Source organism: Ambystoma mexicanum, chromosome 9, assembly GCF_040938575.1.
Source record: "Ambystoma mexicanum isolate Mex_15411 chromosome 9, UKY_AmexF1_1, whole genome shotgun sequence".
NCBI lineage: Eukaryota > Metazoa > Chordata > Amphibia > Caudata > Ambystomatidae > Ambystoma > Ambystoma mexicanum.
In genome coordinates this window covers 54,075,165-54,095,474 of record NC_090931.1, presented here as the reverse complement: position 1 = coordinate 54,095,474, position 20,310 = coordinate 54,075,165, and the positions used below count along the sequence as shown (strand labels likewise).

Below are 20,310 nucleotides of genomic sequence, written 5' to 3'. Positions count from 1 at the left end.
CTATACAATGGCGCAAACCCATTGAAAAACGCTTTGTAAATCAGGCTCTATGTCTTTAAAACTCCTTCTGAAAATATGTTCTTATATGTATAATTTCGACTCATTACTAAAGCAAATAATGGGTGTAAACCCCTCCCTCAGAGTCTTTGATCGCTTGCTCATATTAAGGGCCAGGCGTTGGGGCTGTAATTTCTGCTCCATGCAGTGAACACCGCTAGGTGGCGCAGGTCTGATCTTACTGTTCCTGGTTGTCTCTCCGCATTGACACGCTCTGCTTCTTGGCACTAGAGTTGCTGAGTGTGTCTAAGCCTGCACGCGCCCCCGTTTCTACCTCCTACAGTAACCACCCTCGCTCACCTCACTCACTCTCTTGTTGTCTCACCTCCAGGCCACGTGTTCAACATGCCGCACGACAACGTGAAGGCGTGCGAGGAGGTGTTCGGGAAGCTGAAGGAGAACCACATGATGTCCCCCACCCTGATCCAGATCGACCGCACCAACCCCTGGTCCGGCTGCAGCGCCGCCATCATCACCGACTTCCTGGACAGCGGGCACGGTGAGCCATGGAAGTGGACGAGCGAGAGAGACGGAGAGAGAGAGAGAGGGAGAGAGAGAGAGGAGAGAAGGAGAGAGAGGGTGAGAGGGAGAGAGGGCGAGAGAGGAGAGAAGGAGAGAGAGGGAGAGAGAGAGATATAAAGGGAGAGAGAGAGGAGAGAAGGAGAGAGAGAGGAGAGAAGGAGAGAGAGGGTGAGAGGGCGAGAGAGGAGAGAAGGAGAGGGAGAGAGAGAGAGATAAAGAGAGAGAGGAGAGAGAGAGGAGAGAAGGAGAGAGAGAGGGAGAGAGGGCGAGAGAGGAGAGAAGGAGAGAGAGGGAGAGAGAGAGATATAAAGGGAGAGAGAGAGGAGAGAAGGAGAGAGAGGGAGAGAGGGCGAGAGAGGAGCAAAGGAGAGAGGAGAGAGAGAGAGATAAAGAGAAAGAGAGGAGAGAAGGCGAGAGAGGGAGAGAGGGCGAGAGAGGAGCAAAGGAGAGAGGAGAGAGTGAGAAAGGGGGGAGAGAGAGAGAGAGAGGAGAGATGGAGAGAGGGCGAGAGAGGAGCAAAGGAGAGAGGAGAGAGTGAGAGAGAGAGAAAGGGAGAGAGGAGAGAGAGAGGGGAGAGGGGGAGAGGGCGAGAGAGGAGCAAAGGAGAGAGGAGAGAGTGAGAGAGAAAGGGAGAGAGAATGAGAAAGAGAGAGCAAGAGAGAGCGTGGGTCCCTTGAAGAGATTTATTACTGTAATTGCTTCTCACGCTAAAAAAAATTCTAAGCCAGTGGTACTTAAACCTGGTGATCCTAACCCATCCTGCCCCTGTGATTAGAAATATTGTTGTTGAGGCCCCCTTGAGGAAAGCAAAGTGTTGCATGGGCCCTCCCCTCCACTTCCCCAGATGCCATATCTACTTACATGTTCTATTGAAAGCAGTCACTGCATTCCCTTTTGGAAGAGCCTCGCACCCCACTAGCCATCCGGTGACATTCGGAACACTTTGTTCTAATATCTTGCTCTGAAAGCAAGGATTCAGGAGGTTTTCATATCAGAATTGGCTGGAGTCGCTGGCGACGCGATGCCTGCTCGCGTGCACTCGGGTGTTCAGTCCACGGCGTATGATTCTCAAAGACTTGCACTGGAGCAAGTCACAGATGCCCACGCGCAATTGCACTGGAGCAAGTCACAGATGCCCACGCGCATTTGCACTGGAGCAAATCAGAGATGCCCGTGCGCATTTGCACTGGAGTAAATCAGAGATGCCCGTGCGCATTTACACTGGAGTAAATCAGAGATGCCCGTGCGCATTTGCACTGGAGTAAATCAGAGATGCCCATGCGCATTTGCACTGGAGTAAATCAGAGATGCCTGTGCGCATTTGCACTGGAGCAAGTCACAGATGCCCATGCGCATTTGCACTGGAGTAAATCAGAGATGCCCGTGCGCATTTGCACTGGAGCAAGTCACAGATGCCCATGCGCATTTGCACTGGAGTAAATCAGAGATGCCCGTGCGCATTTGCACTGGAGCAAGTCACAGATGCCCACGCGCATTTACACTTTAGCAAGTCACAGATGCCCATGCGCATTTGCACTGGAGTAAATCAGAGATGCCCCTGCGCATTTACACTGGAGCAAGTCACAGATGCCCACGCGCATTTACACTGGAGCAAGTCACAGATGCCCATGCGCATTTGCACTGGAGTAAATCAGAGATGCCCGTGCGCATTTGCACTGGAGTAAATCAGAGATGCCAGTGCGCATTTACACTGGAGCAAGTCACAGATGCCCATGCGCATTTGCACTGGAGTAAATCAGAGATGCCCACGCGCATTTACACTGGAGCAAGTCACAGATGCCCACGTGCATTTACACTGGAGCAAGTCACAGATGCCCACGCGCATTTGCACTGGAGCAAGTCACAGATGCCCGCGAGCATTTACACTGGAGCAAGTCACAGATGCCCACGCGCATTTGCACTGGAGTAAATCAGAGATGCCCGTGCGCATTTACACTGGAGCAAGTCACAGATGCCCAGGCGCATTTGCACTGGAGCAAGTCACAGATGCCCAGGCGCATTTGCACTGGAGCAAGTCACAGATGCCCATGCGCATTTGCACTGGAGTAAATCAGAGATGCCCATGCGCATTTGCACTGGAGTAAATCAGAGATGCCCATGCACATTTACACTGGAGCAAGTCACAGATGCCCATGCGCATTTGCACTGGAGTAAATCAGAGATGCCCGTGCGCATTTGTACTGGAGCAAGTCATAGATGCCCATGCGCATTTACACTGGAGCAAGTCACAGATGCCCACGCGCATTTACACTGGAGCAAGTCACAGATGCCCACGCACATTTGCACTGGAGTATATCAGAGATGCCCGTGCGCATTTGCACTGGAGTAAATCAGAGATGCCCGTGTGCATTTGCACTGGAGCACGTCACAGATGCCCGTGCGCATTTGCACTGGAGTAAATCAGAGATGCCCATGCGCATTTGCACTGGAGTAAATCAGAGATGCCTGTGCGCATTTGCACTGGAGCAAATCAGAGATGCCCGTGCGCATTTGCACTGGAGTAAATAAGAGATGCCCGTGCGCATTTGCACTGGAGTAAATCAGAGATGCCTGTGTGCATTTGCACTGGAGCAAGTCACAGATGCCCATGCGCATTTGTACTGGAGTAAATCAGAGATGCCTGTGCGCATTTGCACTGGAGCAAGTCAGAGATGCCCATGCGCATTTGCACTGGAGTAAATCGGAGATACCCATGCACATTTTCACTGGAGTATATCGGAGATGCCTGTGCGCATTTGCACTGGAGTAAATCAGAGATGCCCGTGCGCATTTGCACTGGAGTAAATCTGAGATGCCCGTGCGCATTTGCACTGGAGTAAATCTGAGATGCCCGTGCGCATTTGCACTGGAGTAAATCGGAGATACCCATGCACATTTGCACTGGAGTATATCGGAGATGCCCGTGCGCATTTCTCATTTGCAACTGACACCTTCTAGCTGATCCACAAAGGCCACACGTGGAGCAAGTCTGGTGCTGCACTAGATCCAGTGCATCTCAGAGGTGCTCCAGGGATCTGCAGCTTGAGGTTTTGTGAATCAGCTGTAAGGTATAAGGAGCCAATCAGAGATGCGCACGGGCTTCCCCGGTTTGCTTCAGTTCAATCTTTGAGAATCGGCCCCCCTGACTATGGGGGAAGATGGGTAAACAAAGTGGGCTGCTCTCCAGCTGAGCTCCCTCCCAGTCTTTTTCTATGTAAACTAATCACATAGGATTCAACAATTCATTTGGTTGGAGGGTGCTGGCATGGATTAGAGCAAATGACCTAAGCCCAAAGCCATACATGGCAAAGAAAAAATGGATCGAGCTCAATTCCATGCCCTCCTTACATCCCTATGATGGCAATTCCAAAAGTGGGGTCGTTAATTTCAACGAACAGCGCTCCAAATCCCAGGCCATGGATAAGCAAAGCAAGCGCTTCCCACTGATCAAGAAGGCACTGATAGTGCAGCACGCAAAGCCGACACGTGTTTCTACCTCCACCGGGCCCTCATCAGGGCTTAATAGTCTGTCACACATTATAACAATCCCAATACATATCCACTTTTGTTAAAATTGTGGATACATTAAAAGAAATCACAGTACATGCGTGTACATCATTGTGAAACACGGTATAGTGAGAGGAGAGGCAAAACAAAAAAAGGGGAGGTGGAAAGGAGGGGAAAGGAAGAGAAAAAACAAAACCTTGTAAGTGTATTATGAGATATTTACCTACTGTGCCAGTCAGTCAGTCTGTGTCTTGGTCGATCAGTAATGCCAAGTGAGCCCAACACCCTCCGTTACAAAGTTCGAGTTCGCAGAGGAGTAAGAGTGTATATCCGTTCTGGCATAAGTTAGAGCCTTGTATCACATGTAAACCTCTTCCATAGCGAGGTGCACTCGTAGTGTCTTTTCATTATTGTTTTACCCGTGCAGATAAGAGATGCGGTATCCCTCGCGTGAGTGGACCCCTGCCCATCCAGGTTGCCAGTGGCTGTGGCCCTGCAGGGGTAGCAACTGCTAACAGCGAGCACCCGCAAGCAACGCAAGCAGGCCCTTTTCTGCAGCAAGTGGCTAGTATCCCTCATAAAAAGATATTTATGTAAACTGTTCATTTATAACGCACTTAATACCAAGTGGATCCCAAGCGCAGGGCCGGGATTCGTACCTGTGTTGTGTGCCTTCCAAGACAAACGCGTTGCCCCTGAGCCATCCTTCCTCCCTTATTACATTCACCAAGGCTTGGCTATCCATCAGAAAGATCCTCAATCGAGCTTGCAATCACAGCGAACTTATCTTCAAATGCCCGGTACAAACTCAAAAGGGGGCAGGGGGGCATATTTTTCTCATTTCTACTAACTGGCTACTGTTTGCCATACATGTTCCATTGTCTATGATGGAAAATGATTCCATATTAGATGTAAGGAAATCGTACCTGCAGTTAAGGCCTTGCCCTGAACTTCTAAGCAGTTCCCAATCTGACACTTCTTATTAGTACCCGGCGACAGACCAGATTAGTGACAGGCTATTAAGCCCTGATGAGGGCCCGGTGGAGGTAGAAACACGTGTCGGCTTTGCGTGCTGCACTATCAGTGCCTTCTTGATCAGTGGGAAGCGCTTGCTTTGCTTATCCGTGGCCTGGGATTTGGAGCTCTGTTAGTTGAAATTAACGACCCCACTTTTGGAATTGGCATGATAGGGAGGTAAGGAGGGCATGGAATTGGTCGCCCAGTTTTTCTTGGGGCGAGACAGATTAATGTTTGGAGGGTGAGCACATGACATATGTGTACTTCTACAAGGCCGAAGAAGGCGGATCACGAGAAAGTGATGAGAGCGAGGAACACCGGAACTAGGAAGAGCGAGCGATAACAGTCCCATTGCATTCGATGCCGGAGCGAGACCCCTGAGCCCCTCCCTCACGGGCCCATCCTTTTCTCATCACAAGGCGCCAACACTGCACCCCTCCCAGATCTCTTCATTCGCTGGCTTGGAAACTGCCAGCAGCCTCCCGTTCCCTCAAGCTAGGAGGCCCTTCTCCGTGTTTGCGTCCACCCTCTGGAACCCGCACTCTTCCGCAACCTGAACCATCTCACGCACAGACACGTCCTGTTCATTCCCTAAGAGGTTGTACACTCGGCGGGGTGATCGGGGAGGGTTAGTTAGGGACTCAGCGCCAAGAAGCCATTTAAATGACCGCTCATGGCTCTTTACTGTATCAAGAACGGCTTAAACTCTGAGAGATGCCTAGAGGCGTGCGATGTCAATGGGAGTCATGGAGGCGTCAAGCTCGGATGCATAGACGTTTAGAAAGATGACTTGATGCTTATAACAATGAGTCGTTCAAGGCATGAAGCAAAACACAGGTAATCACTCTGGCAATCACTCACTTATATGAATTTTTCAGTGTAGTCTTGTACCAAGCACACCTGTTCCTTCGTCCCTCTTGTCATATTATAGGACCTCATTATGAGTAGGGTGGCAAACATGTGAAGTTTTAAAAACCTTCTGTTATTAAAATGTGACCTAGTTATCACTCACAGGCAGCTGGTCTTCAGGGATAGTTGGTAGAGTTCCCGTGGGGTCCCGCGCGATCTTCCCCAGAGTCCCAGTGATGGGGATGAAGAGATGCAGACGGGAGATGGGGGTCGGGGGGGTGCTTTACATGGAAACCAGACCTCGAGGTGCCACTGGAATCCTTGGTAGTTCAGTTTACACCTGAGCCAAAGTAGGAGGTTTTCCGCTGCTCAGGAACTTTGGGGGTCAGTTCCTTCCCCCCAGCTCTGCATTCTCAAATGTTCATTGCAGGAACTCATGGCCCCCCTCAGAGCCTAAAAGTTAAGTAGACCAGTCAGGTATTCGTGGCTCTATCACGCAGGGTCTTGACGCCAGACATAGGACCCTGTGGGCCAGGGTCGGACTGGGACAAGAAATAGGCCCTGTCACCCCAAAAAAAAAGTGGCCCACCCCTTGCCTCACGACCCTTGACATCTGGTGACATTACCGGAAGTGATGTAATTTGACCCCCACCCCAACGTGACAACCGAGGAAGCGATGAAACACAACCTTTCACACCTTGACACAGGAAGTGGCATCAAATAGCATTGTCCCCAAGTACACTAAATTACTGTGAATCCAAGCAGATGTCCAAGGCCAAATGATAATGTTATTGTATAGCACTTACGCTGAAGCTCTTTTTTTATAGAACAAATATGCATACAATATCACCCAACCTGTGTTGGTACTCATTTATCGACCTAAGAAGGATGAATAGCTTTTTGAAAGAAAAAAAAAATGGTAAAAGAAATATTTATTTTTTCACATTTATTTTTTACAAACCGACCCACGCATGGCCAGAAACCGGCCCCCAATCACCAGGGACGATTTCGGTCCGGCCACGGGCCGAAAGGCCGAGGGGCCAATCCGACCCTGCTGTGGGCAATTCTCTGATCTAGTGGTGGGCAGAAGGCGTATGGTCCCATCTTTCACCCGTGCAGACCAGTCTGACCACAACAGGGTGCGGGGTAGTTGCACCTCCTTGATCGGGAGTTTAGGGGAGCCTGTATGGCCTCAGCTTTTTCCCTTGCAGACCAGTCTGGCCACATCAGGAGGGTGCGGGGTAGTTGCACCTTCTTGATCGGGAGTTTAGGGAGCCTGTGAAGTATGGGCACTTCCCATATGCCACGTGCCCTGAGTGAGAAACGACCTCCCCTCAGAGCAAGGGTGGAAACCCTGTAGATGTGACTGGCCTCTTGCAAAGCATGCGAAGCTTGCCGGGGACCCCGTTCTGTCAGTGTCTGCCATGTTTTGCGAACGTGTACTGTGAGAAGAGATGGCGAATCTCCCTGCAGTATCCACACGCACTGTAGCTGGTGGGGGTCGGGGGGGACTGGGCCCGGGCCCGCCCCTACCCTCGAGGACAGGCTCAGAGCATGGAACAGCTGGCCCGAGGCTGAAATGTTTCTAACAGCTGGAGGGTGACGCCCCACGCCCCTCGGCAGAGCCTTTAAGCAATTTATGCTTGGCCAGAAGGAACTTTTATAAGCTTAGACTATGTCCTGGCCGCTAGCGAGAGCGGTCAGCTGTGAGGTGCAAAGCATTTTTTGGTCCAAGAAATATTGAGGTCACATTAGAACTCCACCATCGGGGAAAACGTGGGGATATTGGTGTTGGAAATACAGTTTTTTTAAATAATGGTGCGTGTGCATGCAGACATGCATATTAGTGCATAAGACTGGAGTGTGCGTGTGCTGGTCTGGTGGGCCTGTGTGGTGTTTGTGTGGGCATATGGGTGCCCACAAGCATACACCAGTTCCAGTCGCATGTAGAAAACTTGAAATGGCTAGCTGGCCTTCAGTCTGGGCTCTGCCCTTGCCACTGAAGCCAGATACCTTCGGTCGTGGTCTGGGGTGGTACAACCCCCCCCCCCCCCCCCCCCGCACTCTGATGGGGGCTGCCCCTCGCTCTGCTGATGTTGGCCCAGGAGATCCTTACTCCGTGCTAATCTTAAGGAGCTGGGGTCCCAGAGTCTCCTCTCGCTCGGGTTTGATCCTTTTTGTCTGACACTGATTAATGAGTGTCATAAGGTTTAAGCGTGGAGTGCCCCTAGGGTCTCCCCTTTCTCCTTTGCTGTTTAATATCTATATCCACCCTCCCTTGCACCTTCTTGGCAGGCTGCCAACACCCATATTTACTTTACGATTTCTTCTGTGTGAGCTGATTATTCTCAACAGAGCCATGGTTCTGGGTGAAGTCAATACTTGGGTGATACAGGAAGGACAGCGGTGAAATCCATCGACAACCAAAGTCGTTCTTCTAGGTGCTAAGTATGTGACCCAGTGAGGCCTCCCCCTCCTCCTCAACTCTGGGGCTCTGACACTGAGTTTGTAAAATCAGGGTGCATTCGGTGTCAGGTTTGGGGGTGGTAGGGGACAGGTGGGTGGTGAAAGCTTCCTTTGTCAAACCTCATCAGCTTTGCAGGGTGTGACCGCATCTCCCCCAAGCTCATTTTGCGGTAGTTCGGGCCTCTTTGACAGGTGGTAAGCTTGACTACTCCGACACACGTTTCGTGGTTCTTCAGGGCTGCAATGAGGACGGCTTCTGCAAGCCCAGGATGAGGCAACGGTCCTATTCATGACCTACCCAAGTCCTAACCGGGTTCCATCTTCAGGAAATCTCTTCATTGGCTGCCAGCCCGGCATAGAATTTAATTTAAAATCCTCTGTTTTGTTTTGAAATGCCTCCATAGCCTGGTTCCATCGTATCTCTTTTAAAAAATCTGTCACTATAAGCCAAAGCGGGTACTTTGCTCTTGTGATACCTGTTGGTGATACCAAAATCTAGATGCAAGATACGAGGGGACCGAAGATACTCAGTCGCAGGCCCTCACCCCTGTAACTCTCTCCCTCTCTAGTGATTCTACGAAGCTACGCGTCCTTCATTTCCTTAAAAAAATCCTTGAAGTATTTTTCTTTCTGCTGAAATGTCCCCCTCCTGGAATGTTTCCTCTGACTTCGTCTGATTGTTCTACTTTTGCATCTGTGCCCAGATGCAGTTAATTCCATTTGGATTTTGAACATTATCAAATGATATCATATGTCATGACATATATCATATTATATCATGTTATTATATATGATGTCATATGTCATATCATACCATATCTTGTCGTATCATATGTCATCATGTCGTATATGTCATGTCGTCTCATATGTCATGCCATATATCATATCATAACATATCATGTCATGTTGTATCATATATATTATATCCGCATGTGGGTCAGTGTGTGTGTACATATGCTGCCTATTTGTGTCACGTGTTTGCTCGTGCATGGTAATGGTGGTAATGTTTATTTATAAAGCGCCTATATACAAGGCAAGTGTTTCAAAGCGCTGCGTCACATGAAATGTCTCGGGCTGTGTGGCACTGAATGGTTGGAGGGACCTGCAGCCTTTGGCTCTGGGGATGCATTGGACCGGGGGTGCCCTCATCCCTAGCTGCGGGGTGAGGGGTGAGGAGTCCCGGCAGTTGTACTCCTTAACATCCGGAGAGCCACAGGTTGCAGACCCCGGGGCTAGAGATGAGCACCTGGACACGTGTGGCGGTGCATGCTGTGCAAGAAGCGCTGCTTTGCATTTGACGTTCCCTGTTCTTCTCTCACAGGGGACTGCCTCCTGGACCAGCCCACAAAGCCCATCAGCTTGCCGGAGGCCTTGCCCGGCGCCAGCTACTCCCTGAACCGCCAGTGCGAACTGGCCTTCGGCATAGGTTCCAGACCCTGCCCGTACATGCAGTACTGCACCAAGCTGTGGTGCACCGGCAAGGCGCGAGGCCAGCTCGTCTGCCAGACGCGCCACTTCCCCTGGGCGGACGGAACCAGCTGCGGGGAGGGCAGGTTCTGCCTGAAAGGGACCTGCGTGGAGCGGCACGACGCCAGCCGGTACAAGGTGAGCGGCCCTGTCCGAGCCCAGCAGCAGCTGCCAGCCGCAGATCACAGCGGAGGCCTTGTGGGCAGTGCACCCCTGAGCACCTCTGCAGCACCGCACTAAGCATGCATTGACGCACACGCGCACCCTGCCCACTGGTGGGTGTGATGTTGGTGTTACAGGCTACGTTTCTGTGTGGTAAGGAGACCTGCACTGTTGGAGAAATAACACCCCAACGCTGTGGAACACTAGGGTGCTGCTAGGCGTGCTGCCACTGGTATGTGTGTGATAGGTAGGCCATGCTATAATCTGGCCAGATGTCTTTTCTTCCCAAAGGCATTTTGGCTTTTGATACACACCTTGCTTTTCGGGGGGTTCCTCCCCAACACACACACCTGCACTGACTTCCAGGCCCCGCCACACTGCAGCCAAACCTATCCTTGTTTCACACCCACATGTGTTGCCATGTTTCAGTCATGCTTTCTTAATCAGGACCTTTTCACCACATTTCATGCCTTTGTTTTTAAGGGAGTTGTGCTAATTTTCCCTTTCCGTTTCCGTTTATTTATTTATTTCTATTCATGTATTGACTCCCTCGCTTTACTTTTTTGGAACTTGAGGCCAGTTTTGTTATCCTAGCTGGTTAGGTCATGTTCTGTCAAGTTATGCCTTATTTCATTTAGAATGAATGTCAAATCTCAGGGGTTTTGAAGCAGAAATACAGTGGCCGGTAAAATTCCACAAACACACCCAAATAAATAAATAATGCACATGAGTGACAGTTCGGGAAAAGAGCTATAAGACCAGAACTAGGCCCCCACATGCAAGCCGGTACACTCCTGTTCGATTTAGGAGCCCCGTGCTCACCTCTAATAAGAGGACCGAGTAACTGCAGTTCCCATTGGGAAGGGAAGAGAAGGAAGGGTTTTGCACTTTAACTCCCAGAAGAGCCTATTCTCCGCCTAAGAGGAATGGTGCCTCCCACACCTCTATCACAATCCCATGAAGCTCCAAGCAGTTCTCAAGAGCTCCCAGGAAGCCTGGCCAGGTTATATCTCGCAGAGGAGACACAATTTAAAACCCAGTCCCTTTAAACGTGCCCGCTGTTGCTCCCAGCTTTCCTGTCCATAGAAACTGGCTGCATGTGGCCGCTCCTGGCTGCACGTGGCTGCTCGTGGCCGCTCCTGGCTGCACGTGGCTGCTCGTGGCTGCTCGAGGCTGCTCGTGGCTGCACGTGGATGCTCGAGGCTGCTTGTGGCTGCACGTGGCTGTTCGTGACTCCTCGTGGCTGCTCGTGGCTGTAAGGGGCTGCACGTGGCTGCTCGAGGCTGCTCGAGGCTGCTCAGGGCTGCACGTGGCTGCTCGAGGCTGCTTGTGGCTGCACGTGGCTGCTCGTGACTGCTCGTGGCTGCTCGTGGCTGCTCGGGGCTGCACGTGGCTGCTCGAGGCTGCTTGTGGCTGCACGTGACTGCTCGTGGCTGCTCGAGGCTGCTCGTGGCCGCACGTGACTGCTCGTGGCTGCTCATGGCTGCACGTGGCTGCTCCTGGCTGCTCGAGGCTGCTCGCTCACATTGAAAGGGATGTGTGCTTCTGTAGTCTTGTTCATGGTTTCAAAGCTCCCAGGGTCAGGATGACACCCTGGAAATTGTGGAAGGCTTAAAACCCCTGAGCCAAAGGCATGCTTATGTCACCATTTCACACAACAGGGTGCGAGACAGTGGCTGAATATAGGATGATAGCCAGCCTGTGGCTGAATACAGGATGATCACGAGACTGTGGCTGAATACAGGATGATAGCCAGACTGAGCTGAATGCAGGATGATGGACTGTGGCTGAATACAGGATGATAGCCAGACTGTGGCTGAATACAGGATGATCCCAGACTGCGGCTGAATGAAGGATGATTCCCCAGACTGTGGCTGAATAAAGGATGAGACTGTGGCTGAATAAAGGATGAGACTGTGGCTGAATACAGGATAAGACTGTGCCTGAATACAGAATGAGGCTGCGGCTGAATACTGGATGATAGACAGACTGTGGCTGAATACAGGATGAGGCTGTGGCTGAATACAGGATGAGACTGTGGCTGAATACAGGATGATAGACAGACTGTGGCTGAATACAGGATGAGGCTGTGGCTGAATACAGGTTGAGGCTGTGGCTGAATACAGGATGATAGCCAGACTGTGGCTGAATACAGGATGAGGCTGTGGCTGAATACAGGTTGAGGCTGTGGCTGAATACAGGATGATAGCCAGACCACGGCTGAATACAGGATGATAGACAGACTGTGGCTGAATACAGGATGAGGCTGTGGCTGAATACAGGATCAGACTGTGGCTGAATACAGGATGATAGCCAGCCTGTGGCTGAATACAGGATGATCACGAGACTGTGGCTGAATACAGGATGATAGCCAGCCTGAGCTGAATGCAGGATGATGGACTGTGGCTGAATACAGGATGATAGCCAGACTGTGGCTGAATACAGGATGATCCCAGACTGCGGCTGAATACAGGATGATCCCAGACTGCGGCTGAATGAAGGATGATTCCCCAGACTGTGGCTGAATAAAGGATGAGACTGTGGCTGAATAAAGGATGAGACTGTGGCTGAATACAGGATAAGACTGTGCCTGAATACAGGATGAGGCTGCGGCTGAATACTGGATGATAGACAGACTGTGGCTGAATACAGGATGAGGCTGTGGCTGAATACAGGATGAGACTGTGGCTGAATACAGGATGATAGACAGACTGTGGCTGAATACAGGATGAGGCTGTGGCTGAATACAGGTTGAGGCTGTGGCTGAATACAGGATGATAGCCAGACTGTGGCTGAATACAGGATGAGGCTGTGGCTGAATACAGGTTGAGGCTGTGGCTGAATACAGGATGATAGCCAGACCACGGCTGAATACAGGATGATAGACAGACTGTGGCTGAATACAGGATGAGGCTGTGGCTGAATACAGGATCAGACTGTGGCTGAATACAGGATGATAGCCAGCCTGTGGCTGAATACAGGATGATCACGAGACTGTGGCTGAATACAGGATGATAGCCAGCCTGAGCTGAATGCAGGATGATGGACTGTGGCTGAATACAGGATGAGGCTGTGGCTGAATACAGGATCAGACTGTGGCTGAATACAGGATGATAGCCAGCCTGTGGCTGAATACAGGATGATCACGAGACTGTGGCTGAATACAGGATGATAGCCAGCCTGAGCTGAATACAGGATGATAGACAGACTGTGGCTGAATACAGGATGAGGCTGTGGCTGAATACAGGATGAGACTGTGGCTGAATACAGGATGATAGACAGACTGTGGCTGAATACAGGATGAGGCTGTGGCTGAATACAGGTTGAGGCTGTGGCTGAATACAGGATGATAGCCAGACCACGGCTGAATACAGGATGTTTGACAAACTGTGGCTGAATACAGGATGAGGCTGTGGCTGAATACAGGATGAGACTGTGGCTGAATACAGGATGATAGACAGACTGTGGCTGAATACAGGATGAGGCTGTGGCTGAATACAGGATGATAGCCGGACCACGGCTGAATACAGGATGATAGACATATAGCCCTTGTGTTCCTACATGCCCTGTTTGTCATACATTCACCTTTCACAGAGACGAATGAACTCAGCCTGCATGGGAAGCGCTAGGTATTTTACTCTCAGTACAGATGGGTAATATCACTCTGCGTTGATAGCCTGCTCCAAATGAAAGCACCAGATTGTCGCACTGTAAACTAAAATAAAGTCTAGCATGAGAGGAAGTAGAACTCATTTTATTAGTAACCTCTTTTAGGTTGATGTGCCAGCCTTTTCTGGAGCTGGTCTGACCATTCCCTTCCCTTCTGTTGCCATCTGCATTCACCCTTACACACAGTGACTCGGCCACTCTGGGCTCAGCTTCTGGAGTACACAGATACCTGTGCAAATAAGCCACCACACTTCCAGGATGGCCCAAATGCACCCACACGTCCTGCAAGAACCCCGCATTAGATTGTATCCTAACTTACAATTCTCCATAACTGCCTTGGAAACACAACGCCATGAGCACAGATACCCTCCTATTCCCTTTTGCAGGACCACTGCCCACGTTAAAGGATGCACCCTGCCTGGCGCTGCATGAAGTCCTGTGTACATCACATAAGTCACTTTCACATTGCCAAAGAGCAGAGAACCACACTTTCACATTGCCACAGAGCAGGGAACCTCGCTTTCACATTGCAACAGAGCATGGAACCACACTTTCACATTGCCACAGAGCAGGGAACCTCACTTTCACATTGCCACAGAGCAGGGAACTTCACTTTCACATTGCCACAGTGCAGGGAACCTCACTTTCACATTGCCACAGTACAGGGAACCTCGCTTTCACATTGCCACAGAGCAGGGAACCTCATGTTCACATTGCCACAGAGCAGGGAACCTCACTTTCACATTGCCAGAGAGCAGAGAACCTCACTTTCACATAGCCACAGAGCAGGGAACCACGCTTTCACATTGCCACAGAGCAGGGAACCAAACTTTCACATTGCCACAGTGCAGGGAACCTCGCTTTTACATTGCAACAGAGCAGGGAACCTCACTTTCACATTGCTACAGAGCAGGGAACCTCGCATTCACATTGCCACACGGCAGGGAATCTCACTTTCACATTGCCACAGTGCAGGGAACCTCGCTTTCACATTGCCTCAGAGCAGAAAACTACACTTTCACATTCCGACAGAGCAGGGAACCTCACGTTCACATTGTCACAGAACAGGGAACCTCACTTTCACATTGCCACAGTGCAGGGAACCTCGCTTTCACATTGCAACAGAGCAGGGAACCACACTTTCACATTGCTACATTGCAGGGAACCTCGCTTTCACATTGCCAGAAAGCAGAGAACCTCACTTTCACATTGCCACAGAGCCTCACTTTCACATTGCCACAGATCAGGGAACCTCGCTTTCACATTGCCACAGAGCAGGGAACCTCGCTTTCACATTGCCAGAAAGCAGAGAACCTCACTTTCACATTGCCACAGAGCCTCACTTTCACATTGCCACAGAGCAGGGAACCTTGCTTTCACATTGCCACGGAGCAGGGAACCTCACTTTCACATTGCCACAGAGCAGGGAATCTCGCTTTCACATTGCCATAGTGCAGGGAACCTCACTTTCACATTGCCACGGAGCAGGGAACCTTACTTTCACATTGCCACAGTGCAGGGAACCTCACTTTCACATTGCCACAGAGCAGGGAACCTCACTTTCACATTGCCACAGAGCAGGGAACCTCGCTTTCACATTGGCACAGAGCAGCACAGAGCAGGGAACCTCACTTTCACATTGCCACAGTGCAGGGAACCTCACTTTCACATTGCCACAGAGCAGGGAACCTCACTTTCACATTGCCACAGAGCAGGGAACCTCACTTTCACATTGCCACAGAGCAGGGAACCTCGCTTTCACATTGGCACAGAGCAGCACAGAGCAGGGAACCTCACTTTCACATTGCCACAGAGCAGGGAACCTCACTTTCACATTGCCACAGAGCAGGGAATCTCGCTTTCACATTGCCATAGTGGAGGGAACCTCACTTTCACATTGCCACGGAGCAGGAAACCTTACTTTCACATTGCCACAGTGCAGGGAACCTCACTTTCACATTGCCACAGAGCAGGGAACCTCACTTTCACATTGCCACAGAGCAGGGAACCTCGCTTTCACATTGGCACAGAGCAGGGAACCTCACTTTCACATTGCCACAGAGCAGGGAACCTCACTTTCACATTGCCACAGAGCAGGGAATCTCGCTTTCACATTCCCACAGTGTAGGGAACCTCACTTTCACATTGCCTCGGAGCAGGGAACCTCACTTTCAGATTGCCACAGAGCATGGAACGCTTTACTAACAGGGCTTCTCCCGGAGGTATGACATCAAAGTCTTTCTGCATAAAAACCACCCTCCAAAGCTCCCGGAAGATGCAACGAGAACCACAGGACCTCTGCTTGCCCCTTGCACTGCTAACGCTTTAGCTTCAGAGCGGCTTGGCTTGTCCGTGGAGTGGCGCACTGTGCCCCCCACCCCTCCCAACACGAGGTAGCCAGACTGTATTCTGCTGGAGGAAAGACCATGAGCGAGGGGGAGCTAAGAGGATGGGAACTTGTGAAACCGATGCTACAAACATAGGGAGCAGGGGATGAAGCGGGGAAGGGAGTTTTGTGGTAGTGTGGGTGTGTGCCAGTCCTGTGAGGTGGACCATAGTTCTGCAAAAGGGATGAGGATGTGTGCTTAAGGGTTGTGATAATTGGGTCATCACAAGGATCATTGAATTGAAGGTTCACTTTGTGGTAAAAACAGGCAATGTGCAGGTGCCTTCTTATTGCTGAGGCCGCAATATTGGAGAGTTAAAGGGTTGTCAAGCGGCTGTATTTTGGGATTTAGGGAGACACATTATGACTGACGCACACACACATGCATGAAAGCACGTCACACACATGCATGCAAATTACACCTCACCCACAACACACACACACAAACACACACACACACGGACACGCACACACACACACACACATGAATGCATGCACCAATGTACACATGGAACACACCGACATCTACATGCGTGCCAATCATTAACTGACATATAGCTACAAACACATGCACACTGTGTGTGCATTGCATGCATGCACCAATCTGCAGACACAAACACACAGAGACAGAGACAAGCAGTACTATAAACTCTCTCTCTCGCACACACATACACACACATACACCCCCCTCCACATCCGGTTCCTCGAGTGAAGACAGCGCTCGGCCTCTTGCCTGCTTGCAATGGTGTGTGTTTGTAAACTAACTAACTTCTGTGTCTATCGCAGGAGCCGATTTCCCGAGCACATTAACTCTGCGTTGAAAGTTTGGTCACGTGTCAACCTTCTGCGAGGTCATCTTTCATTTGTTTACTTTTTGGCAGCATAGAGAGTGCACTCATTTTCTCCCTTAATTGCTTTGGCTAATTTGGGGTTTTCAATCTGAAAACTGCCCAGGCGTCAGCATGACCCATACCCCCCCACAATTAGCAACTCCAGAGAGTCTGAGAGGATGAGAATACATGACCCTTGAGTTCAAGCATCATGGTTGCCAAGACCAGACCAACACGTTCTGTTCTGATCATCTTTGTGAACAATGCCATTATTTGTATCCTAGTTGCACTGGCTGTTTTCTGTTTTGTAACTCTGTCCCATAGTTAGTTTGTGTATATTTAACAGAGGAGTGGAGGGGCGGAGGGGGGAGGGGGGGCAGGATTAGCTATGATAGATTGCCGTTTAATTGGAAAGCCTTGTCTGGGCACTTCATGTCTACACACTGCTTATCTGAAACAAATCATCCAAAAACACAATACTGCGCAATGATGCCTGCTTCTTCTGTCTGTCGTCAAGCTGATCGAGCTGCCACTGGTGCACAACCAAAATATGGGCCACCTTCTACACACCTGGTTTGGCACAAATGATGCGATGCTCTGGCACGTGTTATCACTTGCCCCTAAAAAAGCTGTGCCCAATCCTCAAAGGCAATGCCGTACCCTCTTTGCTCCCCATCGAGCAGGAACACCTGATGATCCTGGGAGAGTTCAACATCTGGTTTGAAGAAGAAACCGCATACTCACAAAAATCACTAGCAAAACATTTGAAGACAATGAAACTACATCAGCTAGTCAAAGTAGCAACTCACACGGTGGGTCATACACTAGACGTAATCTTCGCCAACAAAAACCTCACCACCACGGCACCACCAATACAGATCCTCTGGAGCGACCACCTCGTCATTCCTTTAATAATCAGGCTACCCAGGACAATAGCCAAACAACCGCAGAAGCTGACCACCATCATGAAAATAAACGGGAGGACCGTCAAATCTAGCAACCTAATAGAACAACTGAAAATCAACAAACCACCTACAACGGCCTTGGACGAAGCTGACCTTGAGAAAAAAACAGAACTACTGCACAAGTGGATCGCTGAAACAATCATTGACATCCCCAAGGAGAAACATTTCACCCCATCACGTAAAAGAGCAACAGCAAAATGGTTTAACCCGCTTCTCAGCAACATGAAAAGACAAAACAACATGCTTGAGCTAGAGTGGAGGAAAAAATATGATCAGGCAAAGGAATTACAATTCCAATGACAAATCCGCTCGTACAAAAAGGAAATCCACAAGACCAAAAAGAAATTCTACGACAACCGAATCTCCGAAGCTGCCAACACTTCAAAAGAACTGTTTAACATCATAAATGAAATGATAAACCCCCCTGGCTGAAACAACACACCCATGCCCTCACTGAAACTATGGAATGACCTTGCAGATCACTTCAAGAACAAATTCAGCACCATCCACCAAATCATACAAAGCAGACCAGTCTATCACAACACGCAACCGGTCTTGCCAGCCGAGGATCATCAGAACAAACTACAAAACTTCCCCAAATATCAGTGGAGACATTCATCAAGCTGGTAAGAAACTGCAACAAAGGTGGCTCCCCCTTGGATCCCTGCCTCCCAGACATAGACAAATCAATCCCCACGCAAGGAGCACCCATGGAACACTACAGAAACCCTTTCAACCAATAACTATTAACAGGGAAAGTGCCATGGTCATTCAAATCGATATACATCAAGCCGCTCCTCAAAGACACAGCAGGCAGCGTGGAAGACTTCAGCAACTACAGATCCATCTCAAACATCCGCTATCCAGCAAAACTGCTCAAAACCTATGCATATACAATAACACAAGATTAAATAGAAGAACACCTTCTGCTGGACCAGGCACAAGTAGGCCTCAGACCAATGAGAGGAACAGAAACAGCACTGCTCTCAATCTGGGACGACCTGAAGGCTAATGCAGACTCAGACACAAGTGCGGCTCTAATACTTCTGGATATCTCCGCATTTGCCATCATCAGAAGATTGGAAGAAACAGGAATCACTGACCTAGCCTTACGCTTCATTAAATCTTTCCTAACAGAACAGAAACCATCTGGATCAAACCCTTCCAATCCACCCGAAGGGAATCCACCTGTGGAGTACCACAAGGATCTTCCCTATCCCCGCTGCTCTTCAACATATACCTGACTCCCCTAATCAAGCTCATTAAAAGACATGGTGCAACTACGCTGATGACACACAGATAATCTACAAAGTACAAAACACACGCGAAGAAAACACACACCTGCCAGAATGCCTACAAGAACTCTACGGCTGGATGAACACAAACACCCTCGAACCCAACCCTGCCAAAACAGAAATAATGGTTGCATCCAAAAACAGCCACTGCATCCCATGGCCACCAGAACTAGGAACAGCACCAGCACACAGTAAAGAACCTCAGAGTCCTGATGGACAACAAACTAACACTTGAGCCACAAGTAAATGCTAAATTCAAGAAATGCTTCTTCCTCCTACACACAGTAAGAAGGATCCTAGCATTCCTCTCTTTCACCCACAAAACACTCACCATCATCGCACTCATGTCCAGAGTAGACTAAGCCAACAGCCTATACCTAGGAATGCCAGAATGCCTATTAAAGAAACTTCAGTGTATCCAAAACACAGCGGCCAGACTCCCGCTCAAACTACACAAAGAGAACACATTAGCCCAGCACTGAAAATACTACACTGGCTACCGGTAAAACAGTGAATACGTTTCAAAACAATGTGCATAAACCACAGAGGAATCCATGGCCGAGGAGCTGAATTCCTAAAGAAGAAAATAACCGTAAACCATACAGTAAGACCAGTCACCCCGAACCAAATCCATGCTATAAAAGAAAATTCAGAGGAGCATCTTTCTCACACCTGTCACCAAAAACATGGAATTCCCTACCAACAAACACAGGCAATACAAGGGATCATCTGGAATTCAGAAATCGTCTAAAAACCTGTTTCTTCACCCCAGAATCAGAAGGGAACAAGTAGGAATCATACATCCTGGCAGAAACAGGAAGCCCAGGGAGTTGCCTAACCATCCCCAACTGGAGTGCGCAGGGCGAACCTTCTGGACCTCTCTTGCACACACACCGCCATGTTTACAGAGGAATACCACAGAAGGCACCCTACTAACCGCTCCCACAGCCTCCCTGTTTCACACCATCTGTTTTCAGATCTGCCAGAGCGCCAGGGGAACACTACGGTGGTGATAGTGCACAGTACAAGTAACCTTTAAAATTAACATTAACATTTACACATTGCACACATCAGGGGACTTGTCTGCGCATTTTAAGTGCATCCCGTATTAAAAAATG

The 20,310-nt window shown here is 49.7% G+C and overlaps 1 protein-coding gene across 1 annotated transcript in view; it reads left to right on the top strand.

The window, feature by feature from the left end:
• Window positions 1–20,310, top strand: part of ADAMTS15 (ADAM metallopeptidase with thrombospondin type 1 motif 15) — a 241,208-nt gene that overhangs the window by 145,365 nt on the left and 75,533 nt on the right. Inside the window, exons 3-4 of the mRNA XM_069614130.1 lie at window positions 389–556; window positions 9,740–10,023. Coding sequence (XP_069470231.1) covers window positions 389–556; window positions 9,740–10,023 — 452 coding nt within the window. The remainder of the gene's footprint in view (window positions 1–388; window positions 557–9,739; window positions 10,024–20,310) is intronic.